Source organism: Suncus etruscus, chromosome 5 (assembly GCF_024139225.1).
Source record: "Suncus etruscus isolate mSunEtr1 chromosome 5, mSunEtr1.pri.cur, whole genome shotgun sequence".
In the NCBI taxonomy this organism is placed as follows: domain Eukaryota; kingdom Metazoa; phylum Chordata; class Mammalia; order Eulipotyphla; family Soricidae; genus Suncus; species Suncus etruscus.
In genome coordinates, this window is record NC_064852.1 from 34290418 (window position 1) to 34314221 (window position 23804).

Here is a 23804-nt window from a genome sequence, read left to right on the forward strand (position 1 = left end):
TTCAATAAAATAAAATTAAAACAAAAGAACTAGTGGGGAGGACAAAGATAAAGTAGAAAAGAAAATTACACATATCTAAATACAATTTTTGAATTTTGAAAAAGAAATAAAAAAAAATCAGGAAGACACCAAAAACAGATTAGTGGAAAACTGAGGAGAGACTGGAAGGAAACATTTCTATCATGTCTACTGGTAGAAATGCCTAACATACAACGAAATTGATATTGTTTGCTTGTTCATTTAAAAATGTAGATGAAGTAAAATATTCATCTTAGTTTTGACAAATGTCATTGCCATATTCAGAATTTAAAATAGTTTCATAATTCCCAAAATGCATCCTCATGCTACTCCTTTCATAGAATCTCATGCTAAACTTCAACCCCAGGAACCACTGATCTCTTCCTTGTCCCATATAGAATTTTAAATAGAAATTGAAGATTCCCCCTAGGATAGTAAATGGGGTTTACTTCTTACCTCAGCATTACACTTAGTCTGGATATTTGTTTTACTGTATTCATGGCAATAAAGTTCAAAAGAAAGCTGCTGTATTCAGACCATTCTTAGCAAATGCTGTTCTGCTTGCCTGCCAAGGGAAGGTCCTAGGGGTAGAGATATATTGTTTTGCAAAAATGAACATGATCTCATAGAAAGACCATTTTCAGCTCTAGTATAAAATTAGAATTGCTTCTCAATGAGAAACAGCCTTTATTAAACTAAGTACAAATTCTTTCAAGAGAATCTTAAGCTTGATAGAACTTTTAATTAAGTTTCTCAAAAGCAGGAACTCATTTATTCTTCCTCCGTCGGTCATCTAGCAGCAATATGTGGATACTTGTGTTTGCTGACACCTCGTTCTGAATTCTAATTTCAATTTGAGATTTTAAACATAATTTTTGTTCACTCTACAGGATTTTCTATAATTATTTGCCTGAATATTATCAATATCTACCTCCCCCTTCCAATTTTTTACAATAAAAATCTCTCTGGATATGGATATTAAGGAGTTTACGTTATCTCTGTACTGGATAGCAGTTTGTATTTAAAAACCACATTAAACAAAATGAATTCCCTATACAAATTTTCTCATTTGCATTCATTTTTATAGAGATTAAAAGATGATCAAATAAACCCTGAAATTTTTTTAGAGAAAATATTATGAAAACCAGGTGAGTTTACTAGCGTTTATCTAACAGGATAACACCAAATATGGTGAAAAGTTTGAACTTTAAAGTTTTAGCCAGCAATTATCGGTTCCAAATTAAAAATAGACCATAAAACAAATTAGCCATTTGTGGGAGGCAAACATCATTCTTTGTCCCTTTTTGGTCTGGTTTTAATTCAGTGACATATAATTTATTTTTGAGGCCATATTGGGAGTATTTATATAAAAAGGTAATGGTCATGAGTGCCCCAATTAATTTTTGGCTCTGGGATAGGCAGAAATCAATTTGTAAAGGCAAAAATCACATCTTATTTGTCAGCATAATTTTTTTTTATTTGGGGCCACACCCGGTGACATTCAGGGGTTATTCCTGGCTATGTGCTCAGAAATCGCTCCTGACTTAGGGGACCACATGGAATGCCAGGGATTGAATCCAGGTCCATCCTGGGTTGGCTGCGTGCAAGGCAAATGTCCTACCGCTGTGCTATCGCTCTGCCCCAGCATAATATTTTAGAGGCAAAAAAATCACACACGTATTCAGAATTCCAGCAGCAAATTCTTCACATTTAACCATTTAATTCTTCTACCCTTCACTCTCTCAGGATCAATGGCATTAGTGCATGCCATTTTTATTAGGCTAAATCCAATGGAAATATTTGGGACATATTAGAAAACCCCAAAGTTTTTATAAGTATTTTTATATATCATCTTACCTTTAATTATGTGTCAACTGACTTCAAATTTCACATGCCTACACAAAGGGATTTAGAAATTATTACTCTGAAATGAAAGAGCAGTTTTGTTTACCAGAGAACTTCTTTTCACTACCTTAAACTTGCTGTAATCCCATATACAATGTGTGATTATAGAAACCCCAGGGCAAGAACCTATTCCTTCAGGTTCTCTAGGAAACAACAACTTTTAGGACTCTAGAAAATTATAAAACAAATGTTGATAAATATGCTTTTGTTTTTAATTAGCCATATTGATAAACAGATCATAATTATTTTCTACAGCCCACAAGCATATGGGTAATTACTATAATCTCCATATGTTCTCCAAATGGTTTTTGCTTTATGACAATATAATCTATACTTAAATATGGAAAATAGTTTTAAATATGTATTAAGAGAAGAAGAGTACCAAATACTTAGAGCATCCACATGCAAGTTTTTTTTTTATAATCATCACACTGTTTCCATCCTGAAATATTTTTGTTTCTGAATAGCAACTTTAAATCCAAATATTTTTTTTTATTTAAACACCTTGATTACATACATGATTGTGTTTAGGTTTCAGTCATGTAAAGAACACCACCCATCACCAGTGCAACATTCCCATCACCAATGTCCCAAGTCTCCCTCCTCCCCACCCGACCCCCGCCGAATTCAAATAATTTTATAATTTTAGAAGTAACTAATGTGTGATGGAAAGGTTCTTTACATTTGAAGAAACTCAAGCCTAAATAAGTTAAGAACTTGTTCCATTATGCAAATAGTGCAAACGAAGAAATGGGTGTTCAGGGAGGCTCCTGCTAGCTCTGAAACTCATAAACACTAGGAAAGTTCTATTGCTTTTGATGGTTCTTTCTGTTGATCTAAGACTTCACAAATTATCAAGAAATTGCTTCAAACTTATAGCCAATCTCCCACATGACTTTAACAAAGGGATTTGCAAAGCAGAGACCTTTTACCTCTAATGACAATGTGTAGCAGTGTTTCTTTAGCGATAAAGTAATAAAAATATAATAAAATTATTATATTTAATTTAATTTATTTATTTCGGGGGGTTGGGGCCACACCCAGTGGCACTCTGGAGTTATTCCAGGCTCTGCGCTCAAAATTACTCCTGGCTAGGTGGACGATATGGGATGCCAGGGATCGAACCAGTGTCTGTCTGGGTTATCCCTATCCAAAGCAAATGCCCTACAGCTGTGCTACCTCTTTGGCCCATAATAAAATTATTTTAATAATTTATAAAATATTATAGTTGCATAAGAGAATATTATGAACATAGCTTTAATATTCATTCTTATAGGGGTTATCTTTAATTTATTTAATACTATATTCTGTATGTTTTATTTTATATATTTTTTAATTTAATATTTAACAATTAATGCACTTTTCAGTGCATAATAATTTTCAGATCATTTTCTATTGCTGGTCTTTGCCGGTTTATTGTTAGATGCACTTTTGTCCAATAATCTGGGACCTGAATAAAAGTTACATCATCAGAGTTTGCTTCCAATTGGTTGTCAAGTAGTTTTAGGAAAGGAAAAAAAACTGCAAAAGAAAGAATAGAAAAAAAATTTTTAAATGGAGATGCTGGGTGCTTGTGCCCATTTTCTTAACCAGCATTCTTAAGTATGACAATGAACTTCCCCTTGCTCTATGGATCCAAGGGTACAACCAAGTAAGAGCTGCTTGCAGATAGAATCTCTGCTAAGTTTTTTTTTTTTTTTTTTTTTTGGTTTTTGGGCCACACCCGGCAGTGCTCAGGGGTTACTCCTGGCTGTTTGCTCAGAAATAGCTCCTGGCAGGTACGGGGGACCATATGGGACACCGGGATTCGAACCAACCACCTTTGGTCCTGGATTGGCTGCTTGCAAGGCAAACACTGCTGTGCTATCTCTCCGGGCCCTCTGCTTCCAAAGTTTGATTAGTCAAGCTCTTCAAGAAGTTTACAATTAGATGGGGCCGCAGAGATAGCACAGCGGTAGGGCATTTGCCTTTCACGCGGACATACTGAAGGTGGTTTAAATCCCAGCATCCCAAATGGTCCCTCAAGCCTGCCAGGAGCGTAGAGCAAGGAGTAACCTTTGATCGTTAAAAAAAAAAAAAAGATATCTACAACGAGAGATTATAGAAAAAAATGTCTCCATTTCATTACCACAACTCAGCCAGTTTATAAGCCTCAAAGCCATGTTCGCTGCTTTCCAAATAATCATAGGCTCAAAACAATGAAATGCTATTAGCTACAGCTGCCCTTGAGGAAAAATAGTTCCTGATGTATAGTAAAATTTAAAATAAAATTTGATAATTTTTTACTCCTAAAAATATAAAACTGTGGTGCATATACTTAATATGTCCATATATAAATATGACAAAATTAGTCTAGCATGTATAAGTATTAAACTAATAAGGAAATAAAAATTTCATAATTTAATAAATGAATGAAAAACTTTAATAGATTCTTTATTAAACACTAGGAATATTTTATGGGTCATAAGTATTTGGAAACACACTAAAAAGTGTTAGTGAGATTCAAATTAAAACCAGGAGGATGTAATATTCTATACCTCCAAATGAGATAAAGCAAAAATAATTATTGATTCTGAGAAACACATGATATTTCTATGCTTTGTTAGTCATTGTGTATATTTTTTAAACTTGTTTAAAATAATTTCTAAAGCTGAAAATTTATTTTTCCTATGATAAAATTTCATCCAGAACAACAAATATGACACATATGTCCATCAAAGCCAAAATGATGGCATATGCATGTAGGTGGTAGTATGCTTGATTGCAGACATGAATTAATATTTGGGATATGTACTGATATTTTTGTGTATGTATAAAAAATTCCTCAAATGGCACACTTGAGATATATTAGTTTGTTTCTGGGTCATACTTAGTAATGCTCAGAGCTTACTTCTGGCTCTGTTCTCAGGAATTACTCTTTGCAGGGTTGAGAGATGTTATGGGATTCTGGGTCAAACCCTGATAAGTCTCATGATGCTGTACTATCAACTATACTATTGTTCCTACCCACACTTGAAATTTTTGATTGTGCATAAATTATGCTTGTGTGTGAAATAGTTCTTCGACCGTGGACATTTGTAACCTTTTTAATTTATATTCCATGGAGAACAATTTTTCCCAGATGGCACTTGTCTACACAAAGATGCCAGACAATTTTGCTTACCATTACTGTCTGCAAAATTCTTTCACATTAATCCTTTCAATTCATCAGATTCACTTTACTTTTGTCTCTGAGCTCAGATATCACTCCTGGCAGGCTCCTCGGACCAAAAGGAAATGCCAAGGATCTAATCCGGGTCAGTCGCGTGCAAGTCAAACACCCTACCCACTGTGCTGTCCCTTGGCACTCTCACATTCCTAATTTAATGTAACACCTACCTTCTCCACTTCTGGCATTGCCATAAACTTTTGTAAAGCTTCTTTGACATATTATATTATTTTACTTTTGCTTTGTTTGCTTAAAATCATTTAGTTCTTGGTAATTTGCCATTTTCTAAGCACTTAATCAATGGTTTTCCTTGGAAGAAATCCACATGTTTCCTGGTATATTTTTTAAAATTTTAGATGATGAAATTTTAACTAAATTTCCAAACTTCAGCAGCTTCATAGTTTTAAGGCAAGTGTTTAAAGCACTAAACTAAGTCAAAGCTTTTTTAGTTTCCTCCCTTGCCCAGAAAAGGTAAAATGGGACTCCTCTTTTATTACAGTAAGATGGTTTTGCAACACTGCAATTATAAATAATGTTCTGGAATACTCAATAAAGAGTAATGGGATGGGATGTAAGTGAAAATTCTTCATCCATCTGGATTGTTTTCAGGTTTGATGAGTAAGAAAATATATTACATGTATTAACAAAGGAAAAAATCAATAACACTTCATATGAAACATATACATGGTTGTAATTTCTACTGAAAAGTGTCATGTAATGATGATATATCTGTGCCAAGAAACCTGGAGAAAAGTGGAAAGTTTCACATGACAAATAGGAATCACTTCATCTTTTACTCTAAGATGAGTTTCTAATATAGATGAATTTCTAATATAGAGAGGTTCTGTAGTATACTATCTATATAGAGGTCTACCAATAAACCTATATCTGTAACATATTCCCCAAGCAATATTCTTCTTTTTTGGGGGGGTGGGCCACACTCTCTGATGCTCAGGGTTTACTCCTGGCTATGTGCTCAGAAATTGCTTTTGGCTTGGGGGACAACATGGGACACCAGGGATGGAGCCCAGGTCTGTCCTGGGTCAGCCATGTGCAAGACAAACATGCTACCACTGTGCTATTGCTCCGGCCCTACCTTCTCTATTATTTTTATTATAGTTGTTAGTACAATTTTTTCTCTTACTGCACTCACCACTCTTTTTGGTTAAACTTCATATCATGGGCTGGTCCTTCCTACCTGCATCTCTATTGTGTTAGGATATTTTTACCATACTTTTTAAAATTTTTCTTAAATCCCACAGATGAGTGAGACTATTCTGTGTCTATATCTCTCCCCTTGACTAATTTCACTCAGTATAATAGTCTCCATGTCCATCTATATATTGGCAAATTTCAAGCTTTAAGCAGTAACACTGGCCTCCTGAGGTCCAGAGGCTCTAAGTTGATCTTTACTTCTCAATACCAAGGTGAAACCTGTTGGAATACTCTCAGTAGACTGAGAAAAAAAAAAACAATTTTTTATTAGAAGTCAAAATAAAAAAGAAATAGTGATCAAAAGACTACAGATTGACTTGAATGAAGAAAGAAGAGTATTGTTATTTATAATAAAAAAAAAGGAACCTTAGAATTTTGTCATAGTTATTCTTCTTGTGTTCATTTTTTGAGGCTTGGTATTTTTTGAGGCTTACAGAGGAGTAAGAATAAATAAGGAAAATCTTTTTCTTTTTGACCTACCATGAATAAAATTATAACAGGAGAAGGGAAGAATACAGATTCATTTCATCTTACTTAGTTCTAGTCTATTCTCTTATTAAAAATGATATTGATACTAAAAAGGTACAGAGTGTGAGTGGTAGTGCCATGTCATTAAAAAGAAATAACCCATGGGTTTATTTAATTGGAATTTAAACCCAGACTATTCATTCTGGAGGTTTATAACTTGTATAATTTATTTGCTCTGAGTCTTGCTTTAGGATCTCTGTAGGTACATCCCCAGAGGGCTGGAAGAATTAAATGATATAACATACCTAAGGCACTGTAACAGTTTAATAAAAGATAACTGACGGGGTACAGAAGCTTAAAGTAGATAAAAGTCTAAGATTTTGTGGCCGGAGAGATAGCATGGAGGTAAGGTGTTTGCCTTGCATGCAGAAGGTTGAATCCTGCTGTCCCAAATGGTCCCCTGAGCTTGCCAGGAGTGATTTCTGAGCATAGAGCCAGGAGTAACCCCTGAATGCTGCTGGGTGTTACCCAAAAACAAAAAAAAATACAAATTCTAAATTAGATAATCTTTCTAATCTAGATTAATTACATGTCAATATAATAAAATAATTTATAAAAACAACAGTGAAGTCATTAATAGTGACTTTTGGGAAATATTGGCAAAGGACATATGCACTATAATATAATCCTAATTTTCAAAAAAAAATGTAAGAATAATGTCAAATTTAACAAATGCAACTTCCACCTAGATGTTTCAAGTCTCATAGAAATTTTAGATACAATATGGATTATGAAACAAATATTCTATAAAAAATTTTAAAAGAAGTTGTGATTACTGAAATTGGCATGTAGTCAAATGAAGTCTTGCTTCATGCAGCAAGATTTTCTTTTTTTAAGAACTGAAAAACTAATCAGAAAAATGCCATGGTTATATTGCAAAAACATAGCAACAGTCCAGAGTAATCACTTCCAACTACCATTGTATAATAATCCTTTCTCTGTCCTAACTCCACTCTCCCCATATTTATGGGAATCTTTGTGCCATGGCACTTATCTGTATTGTCTTTAATATTATTACCATAATATTTTTTTTATTATATCTCAAAAATGAGTTAGATCATTCTAGGTCTATTCTTCTCCAAAACAGTGAGATACAAAGAACTTGTGTAAACTACCTGGATGTTCTTGTTATAATAGTTCAATGTACTAAGATAGATGGAAGAAACATCTCTGGAAGCAGAGCTATCCTAAGAGTCTATTTAAAAATTGTCAAAGATTATATGGGATAAAAAATAAGATTCCTTTTGATTAGGTTTGAGCAGAGAAAGTGACATTATGTAGAAGTGAGTTATGGGGAGACAGATAAGCATATTTTTATCATTTCTAAATAACTGAAAGCCTATAGTGGCAAGCACATGATAGGGAAGGAGTAGTCATGCAGTTCCTCTATAAGAAGTAGGAGAAACAATGTCCAGTAAAAAGTTCAAAGAGTGAAAGCACAAAAATTGCTTATGGGAGGCTTGGATTTTATATTCTGTATACCTACCTCATGAGCACTGCAGAGACTGATTCCTGTGAGCAAACCTAGTTGTTGGCACATGAGTACCACTCAATTGCCCCACCCTCTTCAAAATTAAATATTAATAAGCCTAAAAAATAGATGCTATCAGAGATTTAAAAGGCTCAGAAATGAGTTCTTTTTGGGAAAAACTACAACCTATGCAATCATTCATGAAGCTGGTGGAACATAAGAAAATGGAACATCTTCAGAGGGTGGAATAAGAGAAGGAGGTTAGTACAGAAGGAGGGACAATATGAGCTGACACTATTGTTGGCAGTAAAGTACAGGAATCTATTCCAGTAAGAGGTTCAATTTGAGTGGATCCAAAGAGAAGTCTAAAGGAATGTGGAACATAAATCTGAAATAGTTGGGTTCTCTTTTGTTTGTTGGGGTTTTCTTTTGTTTTGTTTTGTGTTTTGTGTTTTGTGTGTGTTTGTGTGTGTGTGTGTGTGTGTGTTTTGGCAACACCTAGCAGTGCTCAGGACTTAATATTAACTGCTCTTTAGCCTCTCTCCAGGCAATGATCAAGGCACTTCTTGTGGTGCCAGGAATTGAGCTTCGGTTGGCTAAGTGCAATGCAAGCGCCCTACCCTGGGATCTTTGATGGTAAATAACTCTTGCGTCCAACAGGTCATCCAACTCTGCATATAATATCCCAGTTTCAGAATATCTTAGTGAAGGACTTCTTAGAATCAGGCTTTTATGCTGTTATCCTAAATTAGTGCCCCAGATAGTCTCTTTCCTAACTATCCGCGCCCCCCCCCCACACACACACTTTGGGTTCCTCAAACCTAGTGTGTAGTTTTCTAGTTCCTCCCCCAAAAGTTACACACTTTGGTTCAAGAATTAAGGCTTGAAAGCCTGAAAATGCTACAGAAAAATAATCTAAAAATCCATGATGAATCTTCAATCTCCAGGGGAAGGTTTTAGCAGCTGTAGAATCCTGAAAGTGAATTGTCTTTCAGAGCTGGCAGTCTGAGTGTCCTGAGAGGCAGGGAATATTTGAAATCACAACCTGCAGTACCCAGGCACTATTCTGTTTCTGTGTTCAAGGTCATACCCCAAATCAGGTCTGAGGAAGGCAAGATAAAAGTTACTTCCTCTTAGCACCGGTCTTTCCACTATTTCTGACTCAGAACTTACTAGTGGCAGTTGCTGTGAAAACAGAAAGTGATTAGAATGGCGACTCTTTACACGCACACACACACCAGAGTTCTAAAACAAATTTCAGCAGTGGATTCACTAGCCTGTCTCCCTCCCTCCAAATCTTAGCAAACCACTGCCCAGGGACCAAAGTATCTATGTGAAGTCCTGTGCTAATAATGACTTAGCAATGAGCTTTGCACACCAGCCTTTCCTGCAAGTTAAATTCAAAACAAGTCTCTCTCTCTCTCTCTCTCTCTCTCTCTCTCTCTCTCTTTTTTTTTTGGCTCAAAATTGATGGGGGTGGGGAGAAATAAAAGGAACTGGGAAGAGAAGGAGGAGGAAACTAAGCCTTCCCTCCCTGTCTTTTCCGAAAAACCAAACATGGCATCTTCCATGAGGAGCTTGTTTTCTGACCACAGCAGATACGTTGAATCTTTCCGGAGGTTTCTCAGCAATTCCACGGAACATCAGTGCATGCAGGAATTCATGGACAAGAGGCTGCCAGGCATACTAGCAAGGTAACAAAAAAGGACGCTTTTGTTAAAAGCGACAAGCCTAGGGCGAGGTCTGTGCAAGTGATAGATGGGCCAGCACAGCCCACAAGGTTGGGTGTGGGGAGAGTGGGGGGATAGGGAGCTGCTGAATCCAGCTCTGCTAGGCCCTCAGCACCCCGCTCCCCTTCTCCCGCGGTGCTTTCCTTCTCTGTTTGCTTCATTCAAAGGCTCTGATTTGCGCAGTATTTCCAGCTGCGCTGAGATAAGCGTTAACCATTTGTGGCCACAAATCCCTGTGTTCATTCAGGGAAAGATAAGATACACATCTCTGAGCTCAGGTTTTGCAGCCTTCCAGCAAATTTTACATATCAAAAAAAAAAAAAAAAAGTCCCCAAAGAAATCTAGTATTTTATTTTCAACTAGGATCCAATGTAAATGATTACCGAATACTCTTCACCCCCTCAGGATTGAGAGGGTGCCTCTCAGTTCTCTTAATATCCATTTAAATTCAGTCTGCTGTTCCTTTATTATAGTTATCACTCAAAAAATAGTCTTACCCTTTCAACTGAACAGTAGCCTTGTAGACCTGTAAAAAAGCATTTTTCCATTATCAGTGAAAGTCAGTAGTTACTATCCTTCTCGCATTTTTTTTTTTTTGGTGTGATTAATGTGTTCAATTTGTGCCACCGTTGATAAGCATTATGAAAGTAACAGATTCCACATGCTAAAGATAATCAAATCACCTACGTAGGGGTGCTTGGCTTGTAACTTACTCTGCTTCAGGAAATAATAATAGAAAACTGAGAAGGAATAACTGGGGATCCAAACTGCAGTAGCAAAAGGAAGCTGATATTTTATCTCTTGCTTAATTTCTCTATTTTAAGCTGGAAATTCTTCTTTCATCGGGACTGCATTTAGACTTGGTTGGATATATTTGGAAGCATGCATCCTTTTAGATTTAGCATAGTTCAGTTATTAAATGCATTGTTAAAAACAAAGCAATGCATATTATATTAATAAGCAATAGGTTAATGGTGGAAAAATCAAAGAAAAAAGCAAATAGAACTTGTGATATGAGAAACTGTATTTTTTATTATGGGCCACTCCCAGCAGCCCTCAGGAGTTACTCCTGGCTCTGTGCCTAAAATTCACTTTTGATTATATGGAATTCTGGGGCTCAAACTCGGGTCTGCCATGTACAAGACACTATTTTCTGTGCTATTGTCCAACCCCTAAAATCTACTTCTTAATTCCCTTTTGCTTATTTCTAAAGTTAAAGATAAGAATTCATTTATGAGCATTTCATCATCCTAAATGTTCATGTGCATAACTATCCAGTTATTTGGTTTTCTTAAGCCATCAGTTGGAAGGGGTACTTTGGATGGTATATTATTACATAATCAGGATTCTGTCATACTGTTTTCAGGGTGTAAACAATCTAATTGGAAATACTGACTATCAAATATGGGAAAAACTGTAGAAGTTTCAAAGGCATAATTAAATTATCATGCTAATATAGAAATAGGAAATCTGATTATTTATTTATTTTAGTTTTGTTTTTTGGCTCACACTCCACAGTTTTGAAAGATCTTTCCTGGCAGTGCCTCAGAGCCTTATGCTGTATGGGCATTGGACCGGGGTCAGCTGCTTGCAAGTTAAAAACCTTACCTGCTGTACCTGCCCTCTAGCCCCTGATTTGAAACAAGCTGAACCCAGATATCATTTATTAAAAAAGATATCCTGATGGTGATGTTTGGAATGACATTTAGTTAATAACCTTTAAGTTTGCTGCTTAAAATGGTGATAAGTAGGCAAGATTTCTCCTTAAGTTTTCTTTTCTGTTAAAGCGTGACGTGCTCATATTTAAAAAATCAAATAGTTCTAAAATGCTTATCATGATAGTAACACAATAATACTGGTTTCTTACACAGCCCATTAAAATCTCTAATTTCCACTCTTCAGAAGCAATTGATTTCTTTTAAGATCCTGAATATTTAGGCTGTTACATATTGAATTTTCTTTTCTTATTTTAAATAAGATACTATTTTTCTTAATTTAGCTATAATGGTATAGCTAAACGAGCATATACATTCACACTTGGTCTTTTATTATTTTTACTTTTATTTTTTATTTTATTATTATTATTATTTTATTTATGGGCCACATCTGGTGATGCTCAGAAATCATAGTGCTGGCTTTGCACTCAAATCATTCCTGGCTAGGGGGACCATATGGGATGCTGGGGATCAAACCTGTGTCTATCCTGGGTTAACCACGTGCCAGGCAAATGCCCTACCACTGCGCTATCACTCCGGCCCCTACATTTTATTTTTTAAATTAAAAAAAAAACTTTTCTGCTACACCCACACCAGGGTTTATTCCTGGCAGGTCTCAGAGGACCACATGTGTGCCTGAAATAAAATCCAGGTCAGTGCCATGCAAGACAAGAACCCTACCCACTTTATTATTGTTCTAGCTTCAAGGCACCTTCCTGCTATATCTTTCAGCCCCTTTTTGGGGGGGGGGTTTGGGTCACACCCGGTGGTGCTCAAGGGTTACTCCTGGCTGTCTGCTCAGAAATAGCTCCTGGCAGGCACGGGGGACCATATGGGACACCGGGATTCGAACCAACCACCTTGGTCCTGGATTGGCTGCTTGCAAGGCAAACGCTGCTGTGCTATCTCTCCGGTCCCCAGGCCCCTTCTTTTTATATGCTCTGCTACACTTTACAGTTAATGTCTTTCTCTTCTCCTCCTATGTTTTACTGTTTTGTCTCTGGAATGTATTTCTCCAAATTCTATGAGTTAAACACTGGTTTTGTTTTGAGGTAAAGCAACAGTGTTGGCAGACTTGAGGCCATAATCTTCTGTACCACCCCAAATATTCTCTAAGCAGTACTGCCATTTGGGGTCCTAACATTACAACAAATCACATTTGAGTGTACCACATTCAAGTGTGTGAGGACTCTACAGTTGTGTTGGTGTTGTAGAGCGTTGACAGTGCAAATAAAGTTAGTGAATACTACAATAAATATTGCAACATATAACAATATGCAACATATAGCAATAAATGTGCAACATAGAACTGTCGTTGTGATTACCACCACACACATACACACGTGTGCACATACAGACAAGGGAAAAAGGAAGAAGTATGTGTGTATTTGGAGCATACAACTGCATCACAGTACATTGTTGGACAATGTAATCTAATATATACGTACATATGTATTATATATGTAATTTTATATTTATTACATAATACAATTAATATATTATATTATAATATATTATATATTATATATTTGGGAGGGTTGGACCACAGCCTGCAGTGTTCAGGGGTTACTCCTGGCTTTCTGCTCAGAAATTGCTCCTGGCTCAGGGGACCATATGGGATGCTGGGATTTGAACCAACTTCTCCCTGGGTCAGCAGCTTGCAAGGCAAACACCCTACCACTGTGCTATCTCTCCGGCCCCCTACTCTAGATATTTTGATTATTACTTTCTAAAAAGAATCCTCCAGAAAACATCACTGACCCTGATGTCTCTCCTAATGAATTTAAATCCTGTATATTCAAATGTCTATTTAAACTTAAAATATGACTAGACTCAAAAACAAACAAGTAAAGGGGGAGAAAATAAACAAATAATGGAAGGGAAAAGGAGGGGCAGAGAACAGAGAACGGAAGAGAGGGCAGGAAGCGCTGAAAAAGAAAAATAAAGTTGCACTTAAAATTGAACTATTCTCGATAGCTTTTTTTGTAGCACAGTCCTTCACAGGTCATATGAACTGGATGTTCTTTTGTTTGTTTGTTTGCTTTTGTTTTTTCGGCAATATCCAGGGATGCTCAGGGGTTACTCCTGGCTCTACACTCAGAAGTCGCTTCTGGTTTGGGGGACCATTTGGGACGCAGGAGTTCAAACCATGGTCCGTCCTAGGTCAGCCACGTGCAAGTCAAATGCCTTACCCCTGTGCCACCTCTGTGCTACCACTCCAGCCCCATAAACTGAACGTTCTTTTAACTGAAACCCCTACCAGCCTTTTGTTCAACATCAGTCTAGAGCAAGTTCCTCCATTGCTTCTATCAATTACAAATGCTCTCTGTCTCTTTTTTTCTCATTATTTTAGGGGGTTGAACCCATAGTGCTCAAGGCCTATTCCTGGCTCTATGATAATGTATCATTCTTAATAAGATGGGTGACCATATGTAGTGTGGTAAATTGAGTCCAGGTCAGCTACATTCTTCTAGGCACTGCCTTTCCCACTGCACTCTTTCCAACCTCTCCTTAGTTTCTAAAACTATAATACATACAGGCTTTATATCTCAGTTTTATTAAGAGTAAAGTTTTGTATAAATTATTTTAGTGTCTTCATTTCTTAGAATAGGTATATTTAAATCTCCAATAAACATTTTTTATTGAAAGGAACTTAGCAAAAAGAAAACTAAAGAAAGTAAATGTTTTGGAGAGAGTATAAATCATTACAACCTTTCTCCCACCTGCAATGAATAACTTATGTGAGGAAATTCAAATTCTTTTTCTTTTCTGTTTCTCAAATATCTAAATAAATTTATCTAAATATATATCTAAACAAATGGCATTTACAACCTCTGTTAGGCTTACTATCTTTCTTTCTTTCCTTTTTTTTCTTTTGTTTTTTTGGGCCACACCTGGTGTCGCTCAGGGGTTACTCCAAGCTATGCGCTCAGAAATCGTTTCTGACTTGGGAGACCATATAGGATGCCAGGGATCGAACCGCGGTCCGTAGTCCATTCCTAGGCTAGCACCAGGACTCTGCGCCACTTAGCAGGCCCCACAACATTTATTTCTGTAACACTATAGCAAAGATTGTTAACGAAAAGAACCTGTATTTCTAAAGATTTTTAAAGCAGATTTTACAGCTCTATAACTGATTGAGACCTTTCATATTTGCCTCATTTTGGTTCAGTATAATTTTAGTTTTTTCTTTTCAATTAGACATGATCATTAAATTTGACAAAGTACCTAGCACTTTTTTCTTAAACTACACTTCTTTTTTTCAGGATTGGAGACACAAAACCAGAAATTAAAATTCTCAGCATTGGCGGAGGTGCAGGTATGAATAACACGTTTTTGAATTTTGAATTACTCTCCAAACAACATACTGTCTGATGACAATACTGAGGAAAATTGTTTTTCTTTTGAAAATGAGTGACATATTTAAACTAGTAAGAGGACTAACCATTTCAACTAAGAGGAATACCCCCAGTGATTTATAGTTCAGGACATCAGTCTTCATTAGGTTCTGATTTTTATTATTAGTAGTATAATTTTATTATTATTTTTGGGTGGCGAAGGGGTATTGAGTCACACTTGATGGTGCTTGGGGCCTAAAACTGGCTTTGCCAGCTCAGGGACTACTTATTGATGGTGTCTAAAGTTAGAAGCAGTGCTAAATTAGAGCCGGGTTTGATTGTATGCAAGGTAAGATGGTACTCTTGTACTCTTTTTCTGGACCCTTTCTTTATTATCAGTAAAAAAAAAAAAAAAAAAAAAAAAAAAACAACCATATGGTATATCTTTAAAGATAACTTCTATGAAAAATTATTCAAATTTACAAAAAATTCACAGTTGCTGCTGACTAATGCCATTTAATTTGTGGTTCATGATTGGTTTGTAAGCTGCCATTGTTCAATGAAGGCAAAAAGAATTGTATACTAACATGCAGATCAATGCATACATCTTTTGTCTGAGAAAATAACTCTCGTAGAAAATACATTATTTGCATAGTTAATTTGTATACTTACATACCAAGATGTACTGGTCCACACCTGACTCTTCCTCCAATTCAATTCCAAAATAGCCCTCTAATCATTAAACAAACTCCCAAGCCTTACACTATAAAACATGTTCTAGTCTAGCTACCCTTGGGATCAGAATTTTGATCCTAGAGGGAAAAAAATCTATAAATAAAATTAAAGTAAGCATGATTCTCATTCTTCTGCTGATGAACTGGCAACCTTAGCTGAAAGAAACTTCCTACTGTGGACTAGTCCTCCTGTCCCTCTATTGTCCCTATTGTGTTTTGGTATTAGTACCATGCTATCTTTTATTTTTAATCCTATTTATTCTGTTTTTACTCTCTCTAAAACTCATTTTAATTAACTTAATATTTCTCCATATACATCAAATTTTACATTATTTTTAAAATGCTAGTCTTTAAGACACCTGAGATAATATATACAATGTAATCCTATCATTTTATATGTTATTTTATTTTGAAACAACTGCTGAGAACTTATTTGATATTGGTTGCCACTTGTAATAGAAACATATTATTGTTTGTAATATAATCCTAAGTGGTTATCTCAAATCTCTTAAATATGAATGTTCTAGTACTGTATGAATGAGCTAAATGGAATAATTTGGACAAATATTAAAGGGCCTTTTATTGAAATGCCTGGTGTTTTTGCCATTATTTGTTAGTTTTTCATAATATATATTGAGATATAAGAACTAACCTTGAAAATAATGCTATGTGATCATGATCTTTCACCAAGAGAATAAAACCACTAAAGACAAATAATAGACAGATATTTTATGAATGTTCTTATTTAGAATGTTTAACTATACTATTTTAATATTGTTTATTGATATTTTAAATTCTAAAGATTTTAGAGCAATGAACTGCATAAGGTGTTTTCTATTTTTAGTTAATACAATCATTTCCAGTATATTTTGAATATGAGTTTTAGGCAAACAACAGGCAATGAGATTGGCATTTAATAGAATAGTGTCACATTTCCTTGTACAAGAGAAGCCCTACAAGGAAAAGTAATTAAAAACAATCTATTGTGGCCAAGTTAATTGACCTTTTAATATAAAGTTAATTGTATTTCTAATGTAAATTTATCCCAATGCTTATAAACTGTGTTGAGAAAAGAATACTTGGCCCACACAGTAATTCCTTGCATAAAGGTGCAAATCATAACAATGAGGAGAACTTTTCTAAACAAGCAGAACACACTTTTAGAGTTCTTATTTCGGAGCCCTAACTTTTTATAAGTGCCAGGTTTGCCTTGACAAAATTTTGGGTGACCTAATGAAACACACTTCTTAAATATTTGGTAGGAAGTCAAGAACTCCAAGAGAAATTCAATATAGAAATAGAACTTTCACTGCTCAAGAGCCCTGCATTAGATCAAAATCAATCTATTTAATAGCCTGATAGCTAAATGTCCTTAGCATGATATTTCTGTGTTTTGGAAACAATAGGATAGCTCTCCTCATTACTTTGAATGTTCAGATCACAAATTGGGAGATATGTTTCTAATAACTAGCCTTTTCCTAATGTTAGGTAATATATAGAAGGCAGGAAGGTTGCTTTTTCACCTTACCTTCAAGATTCAGCCTCTGAACATGTTCCACAATTAATACTGTGTCTGAAACATTTGAACATCTCGATATTTGGGGTTTTTTTTGGACCCATTTTGTACCTTGTGGTAAGCTATAATAATGTATCTGTAGGATTCTGTTTTTGTTTATTGTTTTTTTGTTGTTGTTTTATTTTGGGCCACACATGGTGAGGCTCAGGGGATACTCCTGGCTATGTACTCAGAAATCGCTCCTAGCCTGGGTGACCATATGGGTTGCCAGGGGATCGAACTGCAGCCCATCCTAGGCCAGCCAAGTGCAAGGCAAATGCCTTACCTCTGCACCACCTCTCTGGCCCCATCTTTAGGATTTTGCTTTTGTTTTAATTTACGAGCTTCTCTTATTTTACTTTCTTTTATTGGTTTTTCAAATACCTAAAAGTAGTTTTTCCCACATATTTGTTGTAAATATTTTTTCTGTATTAATAATATTGCTGTTATTTCACCCATCCACAATGTAAATGTAACAAAAACAAATTAAATATCACCCTAAATGAAAATTTTTATTTTTGTCATGTATGTTCATTCTTAGAAGCAAATTAGTTTTCTTTTTCAAAAACTTAAACAAGATGCTTATGTTGCCTTTCTGTCATCTGCCTCCTTACTATAGTAATGGGCAATTGTGGGAAAAGAGGATCCTAAGTTGGGAGAATGTGGCGTGGTTGTGATGCTTGACAATGTAATTCAAAAGTTAAGCAAGTATTAGAGCTCACAATGATCAAAGGAAAGGAGAATGATAGAAAGTTTTTATATATTATATAAAAAGTAATCTACTACCACAGAAACATTGATATGTAACACTGTAACCAATAAATTACAAGTTTAATGTTAAAAATATTAGAAATAAACATTATTGGTCCATATAAGTTATGATTTTATGTGCTTTATGAAATATAGGAAGCACTGTATTGCTTTACCTGAAATCTTCAAGTATTTTGTTGATTGAAGAAGTAATCTTTAAATATCGAAAGCAATACTATACATAGTATTCAAATCTCATAGCACATCCATTTTGGTCCATTATCTACACTTCCCTAAAATTAGTGACTGTAGTTTTTATATTAAAAAGCACATGGAAAAAAACAAATTTCTTTATTTATCAATTTATTTTTGGTTTTAGGGCCAGACCTGATGATGCTCAGGGGATACTTGCTGTGTGATTTGCATTAAACAATTTATTTTATTTATTTTCTTTTCTTTTTTTTTTTTTTTTGGTTTTGAGTCACACCCAGCAGTACTCAGGGGTTACTACTCCTGGCTCTATGCTCAGAAATCACTCCTGGCTGGCTTGGGGTACCATATGGGATTCTGGGATTCGAACCAGCAACCTTCTGCATGCAAGGCAAATGCCTTACCTCCATGCTATCTCTCTGGTCTCCTTATTTTCAATTTTTATGTTCAAAGTACCAGAAAGATTTTAAGTTAGACAAACTACAACTAAATTATTCTAATTTTATCCAACTTTTTCCATGTATTTTTATTAACCTGCTGTATATTAATTTAATCATGCTGCCATATATATCTGTCTATAAATAATTTTTGTTGTGGTTTGGGCTATACCCAGTGGTGTTCAGGGGTTACTCTTTACTGCCCCGCTCTCAGGAATCACTGCTGGTGGTTCTTAGGGGACTATATGAAATGCCTGGTGATCTATCTAGATTGTTCTCATGCATGGCAAGCACCATACATGCTATAAGTTCTTTCCAGAATTCTATAAATAATTTTTAATTCTTTGAAACATTTCAAGTATTAAATGCTGGTTGACTAATTTCATAGAAAATTTTGGTAACAATTTTGTTGAAATATGTTGAGAAAAATTAACAATTTTCTTGCTGAACGAGAACAGATTGTAAAATTTTTCCAGACTTTTAAAAAGGAGGGAAGAAAGTTTGGAGACCACTGAAACTTCTTTTTGCAAATATGAAAATTTAGAACCTACCACAATGCAAACCCAGATTCCTGACATTGGTCCAGTCAACATTTGTAGCAGAGAGATACAAAGGTTAATTATTGACTTGCTGAAGGAGAAACGAAGCATTTAGTTATGACCAACTATTTGAAAATCTAATCAGTTGATTAATCAGTGTCCTTTCATAAATGACATGTCAATGTGACATGAAAGTTCACTTTATTTAAGCAGTTAGATACAAGTAGAACAGATATAATTAGGAAAGAATTGGAAAAGGAAGTATGTCATCAGGTTTAGAAGCTAGAAGGTGGTAGAAAGCATAGGTTAACAGTTTCAGTAGTCTGAAAGAAGTTAACAGTATATTTCAGCAATTAGAAATGATTGGGGAAACAGAGGATGTTAGATATTTCCCCCCAAAAGAATTTAAATGTGTTCATCATCATCTTTAAATATCTTCTACAAAATATTTTAAAATATTTTAAATATCTTCTACAAAATATTTGTTCCTCAAAAGTCTATGGTTGAAAGAGATTTCTAGGCTTAGTGCTATAATTAATGAACGAAGATGTGTAGAACAAAAAATGTTTGGTAATAAAGATCTAGAAGTTTAAAAAAAAACAAGAAAAAGAATTCTGTTTTGTTTTTGCTCACATTCGGTGGCACTCAGGGGTTACTCGTGGCTCTATGCTCAGAAATTGCTCTTTGTGGCTCAGGGAACCATATGGGATGCCAAGTATTGAACCCAGGTTGGCTGTGTGCAAGGTGAATGCCCTACCTGCGATGTTATGGCTCTTGTCCCCCAACACAAGAAAAATTTTTGTCAGATATGATATGGAAGGAGATCAGGCATTAATTCCTTAGCACTTGGGTCACTAAAGGTGCTGTCATTCTGAAAAGAAAAAAAAAAGGGAAGGCACCTGTTTGATTTTATTGAGAAAATTGAATTTAAATGGAACTTTCATTTAAAGAATCAGTGTCCTTTCATAAATGGCATGTCAATGTGACATATAGGGCCCCTGGTCAGCCATAAAAGTGTTACTGTTCCTTTCAGGGTCAAGATACCAGAAGCCTGCCTCTTGTCATTGCTGCAGGATGACCATTGGCCCTGAAGTTATAATCCCCCACCCCCACCCCACTCCCAGGCCCTGCTGCAGTGCTAAATGGGGAAAGAGACTCTGCTGCTGCCACCCCTGCTGGACTGTTCTTGCTGAATGATTTCTGCTGGATTTCTTGTGAAACTGTTTACTGGACTCCCTGCTCCTGCTGTCTTTTGCCATCTCTCCTACTGCTCTAGGTCTAACACCAACACTTTCAGACATAATAATTTTTGATATATGCTCCAGTTTCTTACAATCTGAAATAAGCACAAACAACTATTTTTACTCCTGTATCAAACTATTAGTTACTACATTATCAGATGTGTGTGTGTGTGTGTGTGTGTGTGTGTGTGTGTGTGTGTGTGTGTGTGTGTCTTGGCTCTGCATCCAGAGCAGACTGCTTAGGAAACCATATGGGATGCTGGGGATCTAACCTGGGTCAGCCGAATGCAAGGCAAATACCCAACAGCTGTGCTATTGCTCAGGCACTTTTTTCTTTTTGTTTGAGGGTCATATTTGTAATACTCAGGCCTAATTCCTAGTTTTATGATCAGGGATCACTCCTACTGGAGTGCAGAGAATTATATAGGGTGGCAAATTTGTCCACCAGGTGCAAGACAGGAGCCCTAAATACTGCATGAGTTCTTGGCCCTAGCAAGATCAGTTTTTGAATATCTTTAAAGCTGTTATTTATAAATTATCTCACTGAGGCCAGCAAAGTCCTTCAAAAAGAAAAGAATTAAAATAGTAAAAAGAATAAACTTTATTCTCACTCAGATAAATATAGGATGCTGTTTTTATTCTGTAATTTGAATCTGGGACTTTGAATATAAAAGTTCTGTCAAAAGCACTTGTTAAGGTCCAAGCATTAGTACAGTGGGAAGGACGCTTGTCTTGCACATGGTTGAGGGCTGACTTGGGTTCAATCTTCAGGACCTCATATGCCCAACCCCAGGCACCCCACAAGGCATGATTCCTGAGCTCAAAGCTAGGAGTAATCCCTGAGCACTGCCGGGTATAGCCGCAAAATAAAACAAAACCAAAACGAAAGCATTCATAATAAAATGCTCATTAAAAACTCTCCTTGTATCTTTTTTATTAAAATAGTTTACTCCCTTGTATTTAAACCTTTCTGTGTATATTGAAGTAATTTTAGAAACAGATGCATTACAGATTTAAGCAAACAATATAATGCTGCAATAGTGGAGCCATTGTCATTGTCAGAGTAATCAAGATTGTTTTGATTAATTCAATAAGGTTTGAAACAGAAAAGCAGGGAATTATAAACAAAATGAAGACAAACCTCCTATTATTCACAAATTAAATGACTATACTAAGAAAAGAAAAGAAACTCAGTTGTGCAGTCTCAAGATGAATAAACATGTTATGGCCTTAAGAAATTAAGTAGGGAAAATGCAATATCATAAATCCACATTATTTTGTTACGTTAGCTTTTTTGTGGTTATCATTAGGTTTGACAATTGTTTATAATATACTTGAAAGTCCCTGGCATGTGATTTTCTGTAACTCTGCTGAGATACACATAGATACCTTGCCAGTTCTTGTACATACTCTATTAAATATGACTTTATGATTTAATGCACATACTTATGTGCATGGCATAGTGAAGGCTAGTCTCATCATCATTTTATAGATTTCCAAATTAGTTATACATTAGTCAAAGGGTTGGAGTTATGGAGATTGGGCTTAATTCCTAGGGTCTTTTTATTCATGTACATAGTTACTTGTGCACTTTATATTCATGTGTTTTACTTTTTTTTTACTTATATAAAGGATGAGGGGCCGGGCGGTGGCGCTGGAGGTAAGGTGCCTGCCTTGCCTGCGCTAGCCTAGGACGGACCGCGGTTCGATCCCCCGGTGTCCCATATGGTCCCCTAAGAAGCCAGGAGCAACTTCTGAGCGCATAGCCAGGAGTAACCCCTGAGCGTCACAGGGTGTGGCCCAAAAACCAAAAAAAAAAAAAAAAAAAAAAAAAAAAAAAGGATGACAATTAAATCAGCAGTTCCACAGATCCATTTTAGAGACTATAATTTACTACTGTAGGAAATACTTAATACTTGATATATTTATGGGATAACTTTTCAAGTTAGAATATGAAAATAATTCCTACACAACAATCTCACCTGGGAAGAAAAAAAGATAAGAGAAAATGCTGACATTTACTTTTTCTAATAGTGAGATATTAACATTGTGGATATTATGCCTTTAGCTCTGTTTGTATAGTTAGGACATGAAGATAATTCCATTTTAATGTATATCTTTATCAGTTGATGAAAGATAATGGGTGGTAAAGACTAGACTTAACAACTTCTAAGAGCTGTGTTGGCTAGCTGATTTCCTGCAGAGACATATAGGTTTCATGACAAGATTTTTTTTTTTTTTTTTTGCCATTTGACTGCCAGTGATAGTATTTTCTCTGTACTAACACTTTAAAGACAATCTTATGTGTACTATAGTTTAGCAGAACTTAGCATAGTTTTACTTCAGAGTCTACAGTTTCCTCCTTATCTGGCTTTAAAAACATCTATTGTGATGAAGGTATGGTGATGATCAGCAGGATGATGACTGTCCACTGCATATTTCTTACTCTATGTGATGTTTTCTGTTCATTGTTTCCTGCTTCTTACTGTACAAGCACAGTGAGATATCAGTTTCTATTCTACTGGGGGTATAAATGACTGCTAATTTTCCTCAGCAAGGCATGTATTTTAACTGCTGTTAAAAATGCTGTTAAAAAAAAGATCTTCAAAAAATACATTACAAATAAAAACAATTACCGTAGATGATGTTGAGTCTCATCTGTGTTTTCTACTAAACATGTTTATACCTCAGTGCTCAGAATCCATTAGAGCATCTCTAAGTTTGTATATCATGGAGAATTGGGCAACATAGTTTTCTGTAGATTTTCTGCAGTTACAAACCATTCAGGCAGTAGAAGTCCTAGATCAAGAACCAGAAGACACAAGAAAACAAATGGAAATTTCCCTTTTACTCAAATTGCATATTTATAGGTGCTTCTTGAGATACGAGAGCTAATTCAATGTTCTAATCTAAACTTTCTAGACCAACAGAATTGTTTAAATATTGAGAGATGAGAGAGAAAACCAGTATGAGAGAGAGAGAGAGAGAGAGAGAGAGAGAGAGAGAGAGAGAGAGAGAGAGAGAGAGAGAGAGAGAGAGAGAGAGAGAGAGAGAGAGAGAGAGAGAAAGAAATGCTGAGTCCACAATTCTGGATTAAATTTTCTGCCTTTCTCACTGAAAAATCAGATTATTAGGGCTAGAAGGTAATACAGAAGTTAAGTCGGTTTTTTTTGTTTGTTTGTTTTAAACACTACCCTGAACATCATCAGC

The 23804-nt window shown here is 35.6% G+C and overlaps 1 protein-coding gene across 1 annotated transcript in view; it reads left to right on the forward strand.

Moving 5' to 3' along the window:
* Positions 1 to 9843: 9843 nt before the first annotated feature.
* Positions 9844 to 23804, forward strand: part of HNMT (histamine N-methyltransferase) — a 32792-nt gene continuing 18831 nt past the window's right edge. Inside the window, exons 1-2 of the mRNA XM_049773764.1 lie at positions 9844 to 10039; positions 15057 to 15109. Coding sequence (XP_049629721.1) covers positions 9903 to 10039; positions 15057 to 15109 — 190 coding nt within the window. The 5' untranslated portion in view covers positions 9844 to 9902. The remainder of the gene's footprint in view (positions 10040 to 15056; positions 15110 to 23804) is intronic.